Source organism: Oryza sativa, chromosome 10, assembly GCF_034140825.1.
Source record: "Oryza sativa Japonica Group chromosome 10, ASM3414082v1".
Lineage (NCBI taxonomy): Eukaryota > Viridiplantae > Streptophyta > Magnoliopsida > Poales > Poaceae > Oryza > Oryza sativa.
The window spans coordinates 14,170,414-14,190,367 of record NC_089044.1 but is presented as its reverse complement, the minus strand read 5'-3'; the positions used below and the strand labels follow the sequence as shown (position 1 = coordinate 14,190,367).

General features: G+C 41.1%; 1 protein-coding gene across 1 annotated transcript; it reads left to right on the top strand.

Annotated features, from left to right (window-relative positions):
* The first annotated feature begins 10,316 nt into the window (after positions 1–10,316).
* Positions 10,317–12,592, top strand: LOC4348564 (tyrosine decarboxylase 1). Its single transcript, XM_015758328.3, has 2 exons — positions 10,317–11,881; positions 12,121–12,592. The coding sequence occupies exons 1-2, from the start codon at positions 10,377–10,379 to the stop codon at positions 12,161–12,163; spliced, it is 1,548 nt and encodes a 515-aa protein (XP_015613814.1). The 5' UTR covers positions 10,317–10,376; the 3' UTR covers positions 12,164–12,592.
* The last annotated feature ends 7,362 nt before the right edge of the window (positions 12,593–19,954 follow it).

The following is a 19,954-nucleotide window of genomic DNA, read 5'->3' as shown; positions in this document are numbered from 1 at the left end:
CACCTTTTTCGTGTTGCCTTTCATTTTCGGGCAGAGAGGGACATGTTGGCACAATATACACCCCACTGTTTTCATTTCCCGGCATGATCGAGTCACACTCGCCGTCATCTTCGTCTCCTCATTGTGCACCTCACCGTCATCATTGATTAGGGCATGAGCAACGGGGAACACAACGTCATGCCAAAAAGGTGCGCCATATAGGATGAATTTTGTATTGTTGTGTGCCAAAAAGGTGCGCCATACAAAATGAATTTGGTGCTTGAAATTTGTATTGTCTGCCGTCTCATCGTTATCAGGGCATGAGCAATGGGGAACACACCGTCATGCCAAACATGTGCGCCATATAGGATGAGATATTCTAAAGATTTTGTTCCTACAAATTGCAAACCACTCAATATTGTTTTTCTTATTTTAGCCCATACTTATTATCATAACAACAAAAAAACTTACACGTGTACACTTAACTATTACCCAGGCCAACCTGTCAGCCTCTCCCTTCCCCTCTTTTTTTTCCTCTCCATCCCCCCACTCTCTCTTTCTCTCTCTCTCTCTACAGCGAGGCGTCGAGCTCTCCAGTGCTGAACGACGATCCCCTTCAACTATCGTCGGCCTTGTCATTCCACCACAGTGTAGATTGTCTCGGAGCGGCGTAGATTAGGTGAGCTCAGAGGCAGGACGTGTGGATGGGACTTGAAGCTCGGCAGGAGTACGGATTGGGCGCAGATAGGGCTAGCAGCGGCGTGGATCGGTCACGGATCCAGCCGATGATGGTGACAAGCACGACAGGAAGCACCTCGAGGCGATGACAACCACAATGGCCGACGAGTTCCTGGTTCATCCTTTCTAGCAGTCAAGTGTCATTCCTCTATGGAGGTTCGAGGGTCATCGTTGGGTGAAGGGGGGGGGGGGCACATGTGAAGACATGGAGGAGAATCTCCTAACTAGCAGTTGGGACTGAATTCCACCTAGTTGGATAGATGTGTAGTTATATTTTGTGTTGTAACAATGTACTCCATCCGCTCAAAAATATATACCGTATTTTGTTTCATTAGACAAAGTTTTGACAAAATATTTTGTATATGCATGCACATATATAGCAAGAAATATTTTGAAAATATATCAGAGGAACAGAATTAATCAAACACTACTACATAATCGATTTTCACAAGCGGTCAAAATCGGTTTTCGCAGGCGGCTGGGCAGTTTGGCTGCACCGAGGTGTTGTTGATGCGAAATTCGTTGTTCACACGAAGGCCTAGGATATTTTCTTAGCTCCAGTGTAGATCCTATCAATCGGGTTCAGAGCGTGCCAGTTAGTTTGATCCTGCAACTAACAAGATAGATAGATCTTATATAAGATCAAGGAGCCGATCGGCCAATAGGCCGATGTAATGTAGCGAGGCCAGCTGATGTCCATATGGTCTTGATCAATCGGCTATAGATCCAATGTATATTGAAATAATCAAATGAACAATTAGATTTATGCTATCATTGGTTAGAACTAAACTATGCATAATCATCAACAAACCGTTCTTTACTAAAGACAATCTTGATAGATAGGACCGAACTGAGATAATATACGATTAAAGATGATAAAAATAGATTTAACTAAAGATTATAAAATTTTTAATATGAGCTAATGTTACTTAGAAGATGCAATGAGATAATATAATGTGAACCAACCGGCCAAACCTGATATAATGTGATAAATGTAAGTCCGATTGTTGAAGCATATATCGGTTGGAGATACGATGTAAGTAAATTAAAATGTATATCAGCTAACCAACCGATATATATGATAACTGAAGCTCACAATAATGATAACTCATCAACTATAACTCCGATGAACGTTGCATAAAAACCTATCAGCTTACTAGAATTAAAATTTTTAGCAACAATATAATAGATCGGACCTAACCGAGATATTATAAGATCGAAGATAATAAGAAAAAACAAATTAGCTGATAGATCTACACAAATGTGATGGATATTATAAATCTATCTAAAACATCAATATGATTAAGTCCTAACTAAGCCGATTCGACTCTAAACAGTGATGCAATTAAAGATAGAACCAATATATATATATATATATATATATATATATATATATATATATATATATATATATATATATATATATATATATATATATATATATATATATATATATATATATATATATATATTTATATGATAAGAAACACTTGCATTAACTTGAATAGAATATCGAACCAAACCGAGAAAGTTATAGCCACGCCGATACAAGCGAAGTTGACGAGACTTAATTTCTTGCCGGAGATCGAAACCAATACAACCCTACTCAAAACTAAGAACTCGCCGGAATAAAAGGTAGCGATGCGTCGAAAGTAATTGTATTGGTATACATATTTATATACTCGGGTTTGCACAAGTCCATATCAAACACAGGATTAAATTTCTTAACAAGGAAAGGAAAATAACTAATCATGTCTATTTAAGAGATATACTAACAAAATGAAACTGTCTTACCATGGTCTCCATGATTCCTCTTTGAATTCAGCCTTATCCATATGAATTTCCATCTACCAATAGGTTTCTTTCCTTAACCAAATTCACTAAACAACCATACCAAATTTTGGCGTTAATAGGTGTCTATAAAAATAAACATACGAATAGCGCAACTGCTTGCGACAAGTGGGTGCTTAAGCCATTCGTCTGCAAAAATATTTTTGGTTAAAAAAAAACTCCAAAACCCAAAAATCTAGAAACCCTAGATCCAAAAATCCAAAAACCCTAGAATCCGCCACCACCATCATGCTCGGATTCACTGCTGACATCATCAAGCCGAAGACGCCACCGTAGTCGCGTCAGATCTACCGCCGTCGTCGTCGCTCGAAGCTGTTGGGCCGCCGTCATCATCGTCATCGCTCGAAGTCGCCGGATCCACCCCTCCCATCGCCGGATCCATGTGCAAGGGAGGCAAAAAGGCGGGATCCACGCAGGAGGGGAAGTAGCTGCCGGATCCGCCCCTCCAGTCATTGCCATCACTGCTCCTGCCGGTGCTTGAGACCGCCGCTGCTCCTGTCGTCACACGAGACTGCCGCCAACCACTGTCACCAGTTGTGGAAGGTAGGAGAGGGAGTGGGTGGGAGAGAGAGGCAGGACAGGAGTGGAGGGGAGAAGTGGAAGAGAGAGAGAGAGAGAGGATGTGGAGGAAAAAAGAGTGGGAGAGAGGGGGGGCATTTTCGTAGACGCACTTCGCGGTAGAGAGAAACTTCTGACTGCGAAAACTCATTTTCGTATGCGTCTCCTATAAGGTCCACTTGCGAAAACATACTATTTTCGTATGCGAGTCTTTTAAAACGCCCGCATGCGAAAATAAGTTTTCGCAAGTAGGCCTTGACCCATCATAGGAAATTGATTATTTTCCCTAAAAAATGATTATTGTATGCGGGCATCGTTATGGTCTGCTTGGAGCTTCTAGGGGTCTCGTTCGCAAGAACCAATTCCGTAGTAGTGAAACAAATGTTGTGAGAGAATTAAATGGTTTATATATCTTTAGTTGCATGATGAAGAAAATGTGTAAGTTTAGTGGAGTAAAGTGGACTTTTTATATAAATTTCTGATAAATGGCTTAGCCTTGGGCCACACGATCGCTACGAGTCGTACGTACGTATGAAAGATGTAGCTAGTTGAAGGGGAAATGTTTTGGTTTTTACGAAAGATGTTTATATTTCACATTTTCCACGTGTAGGATAGATATATGGAACAACTTGTACCATTCGAAGTTTAAATTCTATATGTCGTGGTCGCTCGCTATAATTAAGCACTAAACCATGATCTCGGGTGTTATTAAGTTAATTAACTATTATCATGGTATCAGTAGGAGGATCACCTTAATTGCTACTCCTAATAAGTATGATTAGTTGGTGGCTATATTACATATATAGAATTGTTGGTACCATATGACTTATTAGGTATTCTCCCTCCGTTCCGAAATAAATTTATGTTTTTACTTCTCCCGTTTATCCCCAAAATAAGTTTATTTTTAAGGAATTAATCATTGTATTGGAATTTGTGATAGTAAGGAATATATGAAAGTAAATAAAGTGAATAATAATTGTATTGATATTTGATAAAGCGGGGAGTAGTTTTTTTTATTGGTTTGTGTAGAATAGGCTTATTTTAGGATGGAGAGAATATATTCTTACTATTTAAGTAACTAGGAAGGTAGCCCGCGCATACGCGCGGGCATGCTTTTTTTTCATTTCGAAAACATGTCTAACAAAATAAGTATAAATTAAAATAATTGAATGTTCATTGTTTATTTGTTTTTCTTTAAAAATCTCGAGAAACTTTAATTGCTCATAAATATATAGTTTTTTACCATCATGCTATTTTTTTAATTGATCAAATATGCATATCTTAGATAGTGCTTCTTGTACGTAAATTACGTAGTCAATACGAGTCTTAAAATAAAAATTAAGTAGGAAATTTCTAATCATACTGTTATAAGAAATGCTATTGATTTTCCATCGACACCTTAGAAGCATTTACATGCAAGTCGTGTGTTTGCCAACAATCAATAGAACTTGATAGTTGCTTTTGGTGTTCCTTTTGGTATACAGCAAATTGGCTACATATTTTACAACTTATTATATCCTTTACTGAGATACGCCTGCTTTTATTTCTCTATATGCTGGATAGTCTCATTGTTTATTAATGGATGTCTTGGGTGCATATGACACTATATGTATTTCAAATGAAAAAAACCTTCTCAGGTCTAAATTGATTTCGCAATGCGGGAGATAGCTTATTGTTTCGTGCAGAGTATGTGAGACTCCACGTAGCTTAGCAGGAATATAATTTCATGGCCAAAAATAACTCCGCATGTGTGATTATTATGTAGTGTGGTATGATTGTTGTCATGATTTAAATATTAGGATTTTACATTATGTAAACGATACTTTGTGATTTTATTTTAGCTAACATGCTTGGGATTTTAGTGATTATATTTATATTGCATAATCCTATATATGAAGCCTACAATGCTTACCCTATTTTATCTTTTTTGTTTGAAAGAATTAGCCATTTATACAATCATGGTACTTTAAATACTAAATAGTTTTTAACTTTTAAGTTTCTAAAATAATTGGTAGATAAAGTTTTTAAGCTCGTCCATCTGTCATACACACTATACTCCCAAGCTAATTTGCCCTATCACATTGACGTTCTCCCGATTAATGTCGATGAGGGCAAAATTGTGACTGATCAGGAGTCTTAATTTTTTTTCAGTTCTAGAAAGAAAAATGAATCTCGATTTTTCAGATTATGATCCATTGTCTTCTACTCTATGTGTACCAAGGAAGCTATAACCGATCTCATTTCCTTTATGTTGCATGGCCTACACCATTAATTTATATATATTTAATGGATAAAATTAATAGGTTCATCGATTTGAATAGAACTGATGATAAGAAATTTTTTTAGATATATAGGGTTTTTTCTATTTTTTAGATATCACGTGACGATTTAGAAGCGTTTGTAGAATGTCAACGTGACAGCTTGATACCGTTTCTATGAAATTTAATTGAATTATAGTATTTCTTTTTTAGTTTCAGAGAGAAAAAAGAATCTCAACTTTTTTAGACTGCTATCCAATGTTTTCTTATATGAACGTAGCTATAAAACCGATCTCTTTTAGATCGATGTACATGGCCCACACCATTATTTCTAATGATCTAATGGTTAAAATTAACTTATCCACCGATTTAAATAAAAATTAGTAATAAAATATTTTTCTTTTTTCTTAGAATTTGTAGGATTTTCTCTAACTTATTTGAGCGCCACGTGACGATTTATTAGCGTTTGTAGGATGTTCATGTGACGGCTTAAGAATGTGCTCATCTCTTGTGCTTTCTAACTAATATTGCATAAAAATATGAATAAGAAATAAGAGAGAGAACAGAGAAAAGAGAAAGAGAAAGAGAGGAGGCGTAGGGGCTGTCCACACAGATAAGTACGTACGTACCAACGATTCGACGTACAGTCCTGGTAGGGATTGGAGGATTTTATATATATATATATATATATATATATATATTGATCTAGGCCGTGTTTAGTTGACGTATTAAACGTAGACTAACAATATAATAAATTATAGATTCTGCCTGTAAACTGCGAGACGAATTTATTAAGCCTAATTAATTCATCATTAGCAAATGTTTACTATAGCATCACATTATCAAATCATGGCGTAATTAGGCTCAAAAGATTCGTCTCGTAATTTACATGCAAATTGTGCAATTGGTTGTTTTCGTCCACATTTAATACTCCATGCATGTATTCAAACATTCGATGTGATGGAATTGTTGAAAGTTTGAAGGGAACTAAACACTGCCCTAATGGTTAAAAATATTGGGTCCACCAGATTGAATGAAAATCAATGGTTAGATGTTTTTTTCTCAGAATTTTTAATAATTTCTTTAATTTATCATAGTGCCACGTGGCATCTTCGGAGCATTTACAGGGTACACGTGGCATTATCATGGTGGTATGTTTGTTTAGCTATATTTTTTTAAAATAATGTCAAATAATTAACCTCACTCATTTTCAAAAGAGAGTATTATATCTATATCATAAAAATTTAAGTAGTAATGATCAACACCATAAACAAACTATGTCTAAAAAACTATTTTGATCACTTCCATTTTCTCTTTATCCTTCCCTAAAGGGCATCAATCATGGAGCATATGGCTAAGTTAAGTTGACCCCAGTGGAGGCCATCATCGCTAATAGTTATGTCATCATATGAATTAACATGTTGGATCTGTTCTATTCTATTTGGACCATACGGGGATTATTTAGACCAAATAGGGCTAACATAATTAAAGTATCACTCCTATTTACCACCATATATAAGTTTTATGTTAAAAATAGTGGAAGTACGCTTATTGTTCTTCCTCTTTGAGATTATAAATATTTTAAAATACCGCTTCTACCAATTAATATGATAAAACAATTAAACTTGTATATGAATACTCCTCTAACGATCGGGTGAAGCCGACTATATCCGCTAAAGAGTTTTCTCTAATGCCTTATTTATAGGTCCCGTGATATAGTCGTGCTTCTTAAGATGAGCGTGAACCATAGTTTTATCGGTAAGTAGGCCAGTTAAACTTATAGTTTTATCGGTAAGTAGGCCAGTTAAACTTTATTGTCAATGGCGTATTAAAAATTTGTGGTATTTTTCTAACTAATAAAGTATGATAATAGGAGAATAAATGTGTGCAAAAATATGAAGAAATTGAGGGAAGAAGGGGTGGAAGTACGTACGTACTATCCTCAAAAGAAAATGTACAGGCCCATGCGGACCCGGTTTGGGGGTTAGACAATTCTTTTAGATAAATCTAATGGTGGTAAATGATGGGTCCACCTAATTTAATGAAAATCAATGGCTAGAGATTTATTCTAAATTTCTCTAAATTGTAGTGCCACTTGACGACTTAGGAGCGTTTATAGGATGCCATGTGACGGTTTAGGAGCGTTTGTAGAAAGTTTAATGGACTTTTAGTATATAATAGATACATAGTTAAATGAATCAGTTTCGGTTGGTGAGTTCCAATTAATTGTTAAATAAGAAAAGATAATTTCTTCTTCGTACATTTTATTTTCATTCTCGTCGGTTTTTAGACGTCTTCAGACCAAGCAATTCTTTAGCTAGGTTTGGTTCGACTCCTACAATGTTGTGTTCGAACGAACCTACGTCCTCATTCTGTTTTCTTATCATTTTTTTGTTTGATTTGTTCATCCAACTGGAGATCATATGGCCTTAATATAATACAACACAATACCAAATGACAAACCAAATTAAATCACATTAATTAATCTCCTTCAGACACATGACTGGTTTCTTAGAATATTGTCCCATGTACCCAACACGTGATGTTCTCTCGGACTGAATCATGTATTTTGTCGATCGGTTTCAAATTATTTTAGGTTTATTTTAAATTAAATGTATCTACTTTTAGTCATTAAATTTTAAAAATCGGTATATAGTTTAATAACATGTGAATTATATGTTATAGAAGTATTTCTAAAAGTGAATCAAAATATAAATTTTATGATACTACACTATATAAGTTAGTAGAATTAATAGTCAAATATTAAAGTGTTTGAGACTTAGGACAAACTTAGGAAAATTAAAGTAATGTAAACGCTGGACACGTACGTCTCAACTGTCTGTCATTTTCTCGTGGGCTGGTCGGTCGGCGGGATCGTGATCTACTTAATTGGTTCTTTCTTGGTAAGAAGTAATTCACTTTTGCTAATCAGTTCTCGTTAATTAAATCGTGCCCTCTTTTCAGCTACGGAAACACGAAAGTTTAGACATCGACACGATCTTTAAATGGCAACTTTGGCCCAACGATATGTATTGTGGTAGTTGTAGGATCGACAACAACTAAGCCAACCAGAGAGGGGGTGAATTGTTAGTATACCTAAAAACCGAAAACTTTTAGCGGAAATAAAAGTTTACCCTCAAATTCGACGGATTACGGTTTGACCGAAGTTGTATTGCCGGTCTGACCACCTGAAGAACGTCGGTCTGACCGAGATCAAACTCTGGTCGAACCGCTGATATCACCTGCTGTCGCCTGCCTGTCACCGCCGTGTCCCCACCGGTCTGACTGCCGCGATGCCGCTGGTCTGACCGCCGGTGCGCCGCCGGTTAGACCGCCGAAACCCGGTGAAATACATATAGAATCTTCACCAACCACGTGTATTGAACTCTAGCCTTAGTATCCCGCATGATCTCTGACTACCATGGACGTCGTCTCTTATCCCCAAGCCGACTCCCGGTCCATCACCGCAAATACTCTCCCGAGGCATCAAGTCACCTACACATGAAATAAACAAAGAAACCATATTCCGAGACCAAGCTATCTCCAACTTGAATCATTGTTAGCAAACAATAGTATTACATACGCATAGTATCCATCTAGAAGCCATAATCATGAAACAATCATGGATATCCAAACAAACAACCCGAAACCGAAACCGAAACAGAGTCGGCCGGTCAGACCGCGGGCTGCGCCGGTCTGACCGCGCGATACACGCCGGTCTGACCGGCAACCCATGCCCGGTCTGACCGGTCACATAAAATAACAACACCTCTTACTCACCTGTAAATCCAATCATCTCCAAAACCACTTCGTAAATAAATTCCAAATATCAAAACCAATAATCTCCGATGCCAATTGTTTATCACAAAATAATAATCAAAAACACCTTTGATTTTACAGTAGTACCACGGACCATTGTCTGATCCATCATCTTCAGTTTTGTATATGGTACTGCCGTATATAGGTCGATCCAATTATCTGATCTAGGTTTTATATGTGTCTATGGTAATACCGTATTCCACGAACCCATGAATTTTGTATAGGGTACTGTCGTGTTTGGGTCGGTCCAATTGTCTAATCTATGTTTTATACGTGTCTAACTCGGATGATGGACAAAAATTAAGGTGAGTACGGAATCATCTTCAATTTTATATATGGTATTGCCGTATCTGGGTCAGTCCAATTGTGTGATCCATCATCTTCAATTTTGTATATGGTACTGCTGTATCTAGGTCAGTCCAATTGTCTGATCTGGGTTTTATACGTGTCTATGGTACTGCCGTATTTCACGAACCCATGAATTTTGTATATGATACTGTCGTGTCTGGGTCAGTCCAATTGTCTGATCCGGGTTTTATATGTGTCTAACTCGGATGACGGACAAAAATAAAGGTGAGTATGGAATCATCATCAGATTCGATGTCTTGCACCCCTCCCAGGGGGTCCCTTTTATACCGTGGACCACCTTGGTTTCCAAGTAAGACTCGAAGACATCGGATCTCATACGATATAATAGAAACTCTATCCACACCAAGTAGGACTTAGTTAATCATCCGAACCATAGGGATATTTTCCGTAATTATTCATGAAGAATTCCTACAACGCATACAGAAACAAACTGTGCACGTGAAGGTATACCATACCAGTATATTCCATAAGTCGTGCGATAGGATGTATGATTTATCCGTAATAATGACAATATTTTAGATGCTAATTTTATTTATAAATTTGGTTAAATTTAACTAAATTTGATTAGAAAAAAGTCAAACGCTTATAATTAATACGAAACTGAGTAATTAAAAACCGGAGGAAGCGTGTATGATTCTTTCAGGGCATGTGTTCCCAATTAGTGGTGCTGATTGAATTATGGCTCGTAGTAGCAAATTTTGGCGCTATATAAAGCTCCCGAACCCGCGCGTCTTGCTCAAGTACAAAATCCACACAAAACATTTGAGCTGTCTCTCACTCTCGCCCAAGCTACGTGACCTTGCCATGGGTAGCTTGCCACTCGACGCGCTCCAGCCACTGGACCCGGACACCTTCGCCGCCGACTCCTCCGCCGTCGTCGACTTCCTCGCCGGCTACTACCGCGACGTCGACAAGTACCCCGTCCGCGCCGCCGACCTCGAGCCTGGCCGCCTCCGCAGGCTCCTCCCGGAGGCCGCGCCGGAGTTCGGGGAGCCGGCGGAGCGGATCCTCGCTGACGTGCGCCGCGACGTGCTCCCGGGGCTCACGCACTGGCAGAGCCCCAGCTTCTTCGCCTACTTCCCGATGAACGCCAGCGCCGCCGGGTTCGCCGGCGAGATGCTCTCCGTGGGGCTCAACGTCGTGCCGTTCATGTGGGTTGCGTCGCCGGCTGCCGTGGAGCTGGAGGCCGTCGTGGTGGACTGGATGGCTAGGCTGGTGGGCTTGCCTGATCGCTTCCTCTTCTCCGGCTCCGGCGGCGGCGGCGGCGGCGGTGGCGGTGGTGTTCTGCAGGGGAGCACCTGCGAGGCCGTGGTGTGCACGCTCGCCGCCGCGCGGGACCGCGCGCTGGGGAGGATTGGGCACGAGGGCATCGTGAAGCTGGTGGTGTACGCCTCCGACCAGACGCACGCCACGTTCCAGAAGGGCGCGCGGCTGGTCGGCATCACGCCGGCGAACTTCCGCGTCGTCCCGACGGCGGCGGCGTCGGGGTACGCGCTGACGGGCGCCGCCGTGCGCGCCGCGGTGGAGGGCGACGTGGCGCGCGGGCTGGTCCCGCTGTACCTGTGCGCCACTGTGGGCACCACGGGGATCGGCGCCGTCGACCCCGTCCGCGAGCTCGGCGAGGTGGCGCGCCGCCACGGCATGTGGCTCCACGTCGACGCCGCGTACGCCGGCAGCGCGGCGATCTGCCCGGAGTACCAGGGCTACCTCGACGGCGCCGAGCTCGCCGACTCGGTGAGCATGAACCCGCACAAGTGGTTCCTCACCAACATGGACTGCTGCTGCCTCTGGGTGGCGAGCCCCGCCGCGCTCACCGCCGCGCTGTCCACCGACCCGGAGTACCTCAAGAACGCCGGCGGCGGGAAGCCCCAGGCCGCCGCCGGCGCCGGCGCCATCGACTACAAGGACTGGCAGATCTCGCTGTCGCGGCGGTTCCGCGCCATGAAGCTCTGGTTCGTGCTGCGGCGGTACGGCGCTGCGGGCATGCGCGCGCACATCCGGCGCCACGTCGCCATGGCCGAGTGGTTCGAGCGCGCGGTGAGCGCCGACGAGCGGTTCGAGGTGGTGGCGAAGAGGAGGTTCTCCCTCGTGTGCTTCCGCCTCCGCGGCGGCGGCGGCGGCGGCGACGCGATGAACCGCGAGCTCCTGGCGGCGGTGAACGCGAGCGGGCGGGCGTTCATGACGCACTTCGTGGTGGAGGGCAAGTTCGTGATCCGGCTCGCCGTCGGCGGCGCCATGACGGAGATGAGGCATGTCGGCGACGCGTGGGAGCTGGTGCAGCGCACGGCGGAGCAGCTGCTGCAGCGCCGGTAGCTTGGGAAACTATTTTCAAAATTTTTTAAAAAAACTTGGCATGATAACATGTCGTTTCACAAACAAAATTTAAATTCAATTTACACAAGTAGAAACAAAAATAACAAATTTGACTGAATTTGTTATTTTCGTTTCTAATATATATGATAAATTTTAATTTATATGTTTGTAAAATGAAATATTTTATATTGATATATCATATTAATTGTTTTTAAATTGTTTTGATAACTTTCAGGGGGACACGTAAAAACGAGGATGAAAATCCACTTCCCTGGTAGCTTAGCTAGCACGTGTGCACTACTGTCCAGTGTCTGGTTGGTTTTGTGGGTCATATGTATTAGTGGTGCAAAACTGCAAAGTAGTACTGTCTCCGTCCCAAAATACTTGTCATTCTAGGTTGTTTAGCATATGCTAAGATTAGAAGAAAAAACTATAATACCCTTAATACAATATTATATAGTTAGAAGTAGAATGGTGGTTGGAGGTATGATGGGAAGAAATTTGAATTGGAAGTGGTTGATGAGACAAGTACTATTTGCAAGTGTCAATTATTTTGGGATAAATTTTGAATGCCAAAAAGACAAGTATTATGCGACGGAGGAAGTAGTAGTAGTAATAACTGAAGTAATTAATCTGGCTTCTTAATTATTTGGGTACTGTACAATTTTCAGGTTCGCTAAAAATATGGTGCCAAGTTGTTTACCTAATTTCATTTATTTTTTTTCTTACTCTATGTGATTGCCCTCTCTCCTATATATGTAAGTATATTTGTATCTCTCTGATCTCCTCTTTTAAGTGGACAATTAATTACTTCTAGTTCATGTAAAAAAATTAATTACTTTTAGTGCTAATTGCATACACACATTGTGTATTATAAAAATATTACATTGAAACTTACAATATAATTATAGTGCATGTTTTGAAATTTGTCGTGTAAAATCGATTTGAATGTAAGTCCTTTGGTTAAAAATGTGATGTCATAAATATAGGTCCCTGTTTTTTCATGCGGTCCTTAAAAAAATTAAAGAGATGATTATTGGATTATATATTGAAAGAAATTTTTGAGAAAATGTTGGAAATTTTTTATAGTTATTGAAAGAAACTGAAAGAAACATTTTTTAAAAAACATAAATATTTGTGAAAAAAATGGGAACTTTTCTGAGATATCACAAAGTAACCATATTCTACTTTTCTGAGATCGATAGTAAGTTATTGGAGTTAATTTGCTGCACACCTGCTGCTTATGTCATGCGACTCATGCCAACTTATCTGAGAGCAAGTTTTATAGTGAAGGTGAATGCCACCTCTAATTTAAAACCATGCATGTCATCTAAAAATTAATTAAGAGATAAAAAGTACAATATATCATATGCAATACACAAACTCAAATATTAGTTCACTCCCACACCATCTTCATTTTTCTTGGAGATTGTGTGGATGTTGCCCTACATGAATTCACATCCTATACCATAATTATACTATCATTATAGGTACTGACACGTGGGGCAATAGGACATATGATAAGACCCATATATTAGTGATTGTATTGGTAGTGTCATTATTATGGTATAGGCCGGATCCTCATCGATCCCCCTTGCACGAGGGGTGGATCATTCTCTCTTAACTTCTATCTTCCACCTCATCACCTCATACCATGTGGTTTATATTACTTGATTTGCTGTGATAATTCTTTGAGAAGCGACGACGGTGACATAATTTCAAAGAACCCATAATCCTAGGAGGACCGTCGCTGGAAGCCTGGAACGGCCATATATATATATGGTTGGCACGAAATTGCAAATTAAAGGCACATGGAAAGCATGCAAAATATTATAATGTATCAGCAGTACATTGTGGTACAAGCTACTAGGTTTTAAAGCCTGTTTAATCACAGTTGTTTAGCTATACTTATGTATTCTTCTACTAGTATAGTGAGCATAGCATGTGGGCTTTTAATTTATACGGACTAGCAGGTTGCCCACTAGTACGTACAGTGAGGATAATTGGATCGAGCAAGTGAGGCATGTGTTAGCACAATCGTGCAATCATGTGGATAACTGGAAAACTATTTTGATTCACTTGAGGGATGTCCGTTTGTACGTTTTAAAACTGTTCAAACGGTTATGAAATTCTAAAAAACTTTGACAACACTCATCCAACACATTTATAGAGCTTATATCCAAACTGATCAACTCATACATCGAGATAACAAAATGTCAAATTCAACGTATGAATAATTGTGTAATGTTTATACCTGAATTTATTTTTTCCCTAATATATAGGTCGAATTTAACCTAGCTTGATTTTTGGTGGACCAATAAATTTTAATAGAAGTACATTTTTTTCCCAGAATTTTTCACAACTAAATATTTGCATTGAACTTGAAAGAAAAAGGTAAATGAGAGGATATCCACTTGAGAAATTAAAATTCATTCCGTGAATAACTATAAAAAGTGATTTTTATAGGCCTTGGGATTTTATTTCTACATGCGGAAAAAAAGAATATGCTTGTAATAATGGGAAAGAGCTCACGTGGTCCGAAGCCTAAATTTTGATACGATGCATGCAACACAGTCCCCTATTACTCAAACTTAAAAAAAATCAAATTTGATTTTCTTTTATATGTAGTAACAACTGTAAATACTTAGAAGTATTTACAGAAGATGACATTATGCCGGCATCATGCGCTGTGTAAAATGACATAGGATTCCATAGTTAACTACAGAAGGTGATGTCTCATTTATTCATTGATAATAATACTAATATAAATACTTATTTGTCGAAACAATTTAGAGATACAAAACCGCAATACAGCAATAAAAATTAAATACTCCCACTGTCCCATAATATAAGTGACTTTGGGTGGATGTGACACATGCTAGAATGAATTTGGATAGACGATTTGTCTAAATTCATTGCACTAGGATGTGTCACATCCACCCAAAATCTCTTATATTATAGGATGGAGGGAGTGCTAAACATCACAAACCTGCAAATTAATTATCCAGTACCACACGCACATATCTGAAATTTCGACGCGACACTGCTGATCGATCCCTGTCACTACCCAACCTCCAAATTAAAATCAAATTTGGAACTAATAATAAGTTTATTAATTGATCGTCGATCAGATCGATCAGGAGGTGGCGTTGAAGCTGAGGAGCTTCCACGTCTTGGACTCGGACCCGGGGATGCCCCAGATGGTGGCGACGTAGCTGCCGGCGGCGCCGGCGCCGTTGGTCGCCGTGAGCACCATCCAGTAGTCGTCGGCGCCGCCGCCGGCGGGCTTGGACCAGCACTGCGACGTGCTGACGTAGTACAGGGACACCCCCCTGGCGAGCTTATACACCGTCACCGCGAACTTCCCCACCTGCTTGATGAAGTCGCTGCTCACGTCCTCCGCCGTCGTGTACCCCGCCGGCGGCGTCGCCGTCGCCGCCACCACCGCCGGTGCCACCAGCAGCGCCGTGACAGCGGCGAGGGTGACGACCATGGCGGCAAGCCCTGATGATGACTGCTTCATGATCGATCGATAAGTATAAATGTATAATTATGTGTACACAGTAATTAGCACAGATCGATTTGTGCTTGCTAGCTCTAGCTAGTTAGGATTAACAACGGTGTAAGCTGTTGTTAATGGCTAATTAACTCGAGCTAGCTAGCTATGATTTCAACTGTGGGGTGGTAGGGCATGAGACACATCCTCTATGTATATATAGCCGGCTAGCTAGCTGCTGCTGGCGATCAGCAGCTGAAGCATCTACTCGAGCCGTTTCATAAAAAAAAAACCAACCTTATATATTAGATGTGACATATTCTAATACAATGAATTTGAACATATTTTTATCTATATTCACTGTAATAGGATGTGTCACATCTAATTCTAAATTCGTTTCGTATGGAAGGTCTAGCTACTTCAGCTAGGGTTTGCCAAAAGTAGGAAGCTTCCATGGATGCATCTCTCGACGCGCGCGAGCATCTGGTTGATGCATCATGCATGGCCAAGGATCGAGGTGGACGACGTAATATAGGAGTACGTAGTACGCGCGTGCGTGGAGATTGGTGAGCTCGATCTCGTCTCTCCGCGCTCGGCCACGTGTACGGACAGCTGGGAGAGCGAAGTTAGTTAATCCGCCGCGCTCGCGAAGTTCGTAGGTTTTGCTGCGGCGGGAGGCCTACACGCGCGCGGAATAACGATGATGGAGCGCGAATATTGATGCATGCGAACGTAGTAGCACTCCGGCGGTCAACTGGCCAGTACACGTGTAGGGCGGCGCGGCGCGACGTACGCTAGCTGCGGCGGAGCTAGCTGTCGCGCGCAGGTGAGGTGGCTGGCGGCCATGTCGGCTCGATCAGGTTTGGTTTTTTTTTTCCCGAATTCCGATTAGGGTATGTACAAAGATAGAGTCAGATATGAGCTCTATATTATTTAGAGACTAGCATCCTACAATAGTTAGAGATGATATGGTCTCTAATCATTAATGTATCCAAATACTTTTTCTTACTATTCTTTCCTTTTTTTTCACTACAATGCAACAAAATTTGCTCTAATAAATGCTAAGAGTCGACTCTAAACCATTGTCATGCATAACAACCATACTTCTTTCTCTTTCTTTCATGTCATTAAATTTACTTGCATGGCAATAGAGAGAGACCACTAATGAAGACCGTTGTACATGCCCTTAGCTTCGTCAGGTGTGTAAAAGCTTTGATCAGGCCGAATTCCGATGGATGGTGAAACTGTCATCTCATGTAGTTCTATTGCTCCCCCTATATATGTTTATTTATAATCTATATATTCGTGTGATAGAAGTCAACCTTAATTTGCAAGTGGCAACATATATACTCCCTCCGTTTTTTAATAGATGACGCCGTTGACTTTTTCTTACGTGTTTGACAATTCGTCTTATTCAAAAATTTTATGCAAATGTATAAGATATAAATCACACTCAAAGTACTATGAGTGATAAAACAACTCATAACAAAATAAATTATAATTACGTAATTTTTTTGAATAAGACGAATGGTCAAACATGTGAGAAAAAGTCAACGGCGTCATCTATTAAAAAACAGAGGTAGTATATAGGACTAGCTAGTTTATTCGGTTTATAGGAAGAGGTAAAGAAATGCTTGACTTACTGTTGAGCAACTCACTCGCACTGTCGCACACACTATATATATATTTAAGTTCAACAAATGGTTTTGGGTACTCTTGGTTTGTGATGTGATCGTAGCTGCTATAGATAGAACCGTTGCTCACATCATAGCAAAATCGTGAGACAAGCCACATAAGTTCTGGAATCCAATTCGGCTATCTGCAGCCGTGTTTACTTCAAACGGCCACCAAATGTGCATACGATCTTTGTTTCCGGTCCATGGGTACTTGATAAAAAGCTCTCAAATTCCTCTTTCCAACGGATCCAGTCTCATCACCAAATTCCATGTTAGTCATCCGTAATTAAAAAAACAAGGTGTTGTGCTACCTATCATAAGCCTTTGGGCTTGTAACTTCGTTTGGAACCACGGCCCAACTGGACCGATGTGGGGTGTGCCCCAACCTGGTGGAGCATGACCCTGAGACCCCTCGGTCGTCCTCCCACCTCCTTAAATAGCTAGGTACCCCTTTAGGGTTTCTAGGGTTTTGTTTAGATTAAAGTTTAGCCATCGCAACTTGCTTGTAGCACGCGTGTCGGTTAGATCCACTAGTACAGATCCTCTCATCTGTGATGGCCCATCACATGCCTGGACAACGTGGGCCGTCAGAACGAAGTCATCTCAATCAGGCCTAAATTTTTGCCGTTGTAGATGTACTCGTCGGGGTGCATATTCCTATAGCCCGTCACCGATGACATTCATCTGTGACGGGCTCGAAGTTAGGCCCGATTGAGATGACCTCCACTATCTCAATCAGGCCTAAATACTGAGCCCGTCACAGATGAGTGTCATAGGTGACGGGCTCCAAAGAAGGCCCGATTGAGATGGCCTTAATGCCCATCACCGATGACTCTTATAGGTGTCGGGCTTCTATTTGTGCCCGTTAGAGATTAGTGTGCGTCCGTTAGAGATGATATTTTTTTGGCCCGATTGAGATATACTTTGCACACTATATATACTCCAGCAGTCCATTGTCTGTAGTTTATCCCACTGTTCACTATTTTGGTGGGAGGTTGAAGGGGGCGAATTTTTGTAATTTTTTTGCAAACAAAAACAGGAAAATCATAAAAGTAAGTAAAAGGGCACTAAACATTTCCTATTAATTTAGTAGTACTTATGTTATGAGATGTTAACTAATATTTTGTTCATTGTTCAGCGATGGATCGAAGTTGGATGTACACGACTGGCTTGAGGCGTTAGTACAAGGAGTATAGAGATGGCGTATTAAGTTTTATGAAAGCCGCAGAGGAGGATAGGATAAGAAGAAACGACAAGTACATGTGTTGTCCATGTAGCGATTGCAGGAATGAGATTTTGTGGGAAGATGAAAAGGAAGTACACGCTCACTTGATACGCTGGGGATTCATGGAGAGATACACATGTTGGGTGATGCATGGAGAGCAAGATCTGGGTATTGATGGTGCAACTGCAGACGGAAGTGGTGCAGACAATCATGATGAAGGAGATGAAGAAGAGCATGACATGTTTGTCCCATCTCCATTGGGTAGTGAAATGGTTGATGTGGACCCTGATATGCTGCAAGACATGTTACGTGACGTTGATGACCTAGCTATGAACGAGAGAGATTCCATGAAGTTCAGCAAGTTGGTTAGTGACTAGGAGACTCCTCTATACGCAGGATGCAAGCCAAAGCACACCAAATTATCAGCAACATTAGACCTAATGAAGTTGAAGGCTAGTAGTGGATGGTCAGACAAGAGTTTTACAGAACTTTTGGGAATACTGAAGGACATGCTTCCTCAGGAGAACACATTTCCCGAGACGACATATGAAGCAAAACAGGTTCTGTGTCCCCTAGGGTTAGAGGTCCGGAGAATTCACACGTGTCCAAACGATTGCATATTGTACCACAAGCAATACGCGGACTTAGATGCTTGTCCTGTCTGCAAGGCTTCTCGATACAAGCGAAAGAAGAGCGTGGGCGAGGGAAAGAAGTCAAAGCGGGGTGGTCCGGCGAAGGTTGTGTGGTATCTACCAATCATTGATCGTTTCAAGAGAATATTTGCCAACCCCAATGAAGCAAAGTTAGTACGTTGGCATGCCACAGAGAGAAGGAATGACGGTTTGCTAAGACACCCTGCGGATTCGATTCAATGGAGGAATATCGATCGAAAGCACAAAGACTTTGCTGCCAACCCCAGAAACATGAGGATATGTTTGTGTACGGATGGCATGAATCCTTTCGGAGACATGAGCAGTTCTCACAGCACTTGGCCAGTTCTCATTGCGAACTTTAACCTCCCACCATGGTTGTGCTTCAAAAGGAAATATATTATGTTGTGCTTGTTAATCCAAGGTTCGAGACAACCCGTCAATGACATCGATGTGTTCTTGGAGCCTGTTATTGATGACCTTGAGATTCTGTGGAAAGAGGGTGTGGAAACTTGGGATGCATATGGTCAGGAGAACTTCACACTACGAGTTCTATTATTCTGCACCATTAATGATTATCCCGCGCTGGGTAATCTTTCTGGACAAACCGTGAAAGGAAAGAAGGCATGCTCTGACTGTATGGAACATACACGTAGTAGGTGGCTGAAGAAATAAAAAAAGATGGTTTACATGGGTCATAGGAGATGGCTCCCCCTACGGCATGCCTTTAGAAGAAAGAAGAAAATTTTCAATGGTAAGAAAGAACTTGGGTCTGCCCCTGCGGATTTGTCCGGAGATCAGGTACACAACATGGTGAAGGACATTACTAATGAGTTTGGGAAGAAAAGAAAACGTAGCAAGGAGGACAAGAAGAGGATGTGGAAGAAAAAATCCATATTTTGGCGGCTACCTTATTGGGAAGATCTTGAGGTCCGTCATTGCATTGATCTGATGCATGTAGAGAAGAATGTGTGCGATAGCTTGCTGGGGCTATTGTTGAATATGCCTGGCAAGACAAAGGA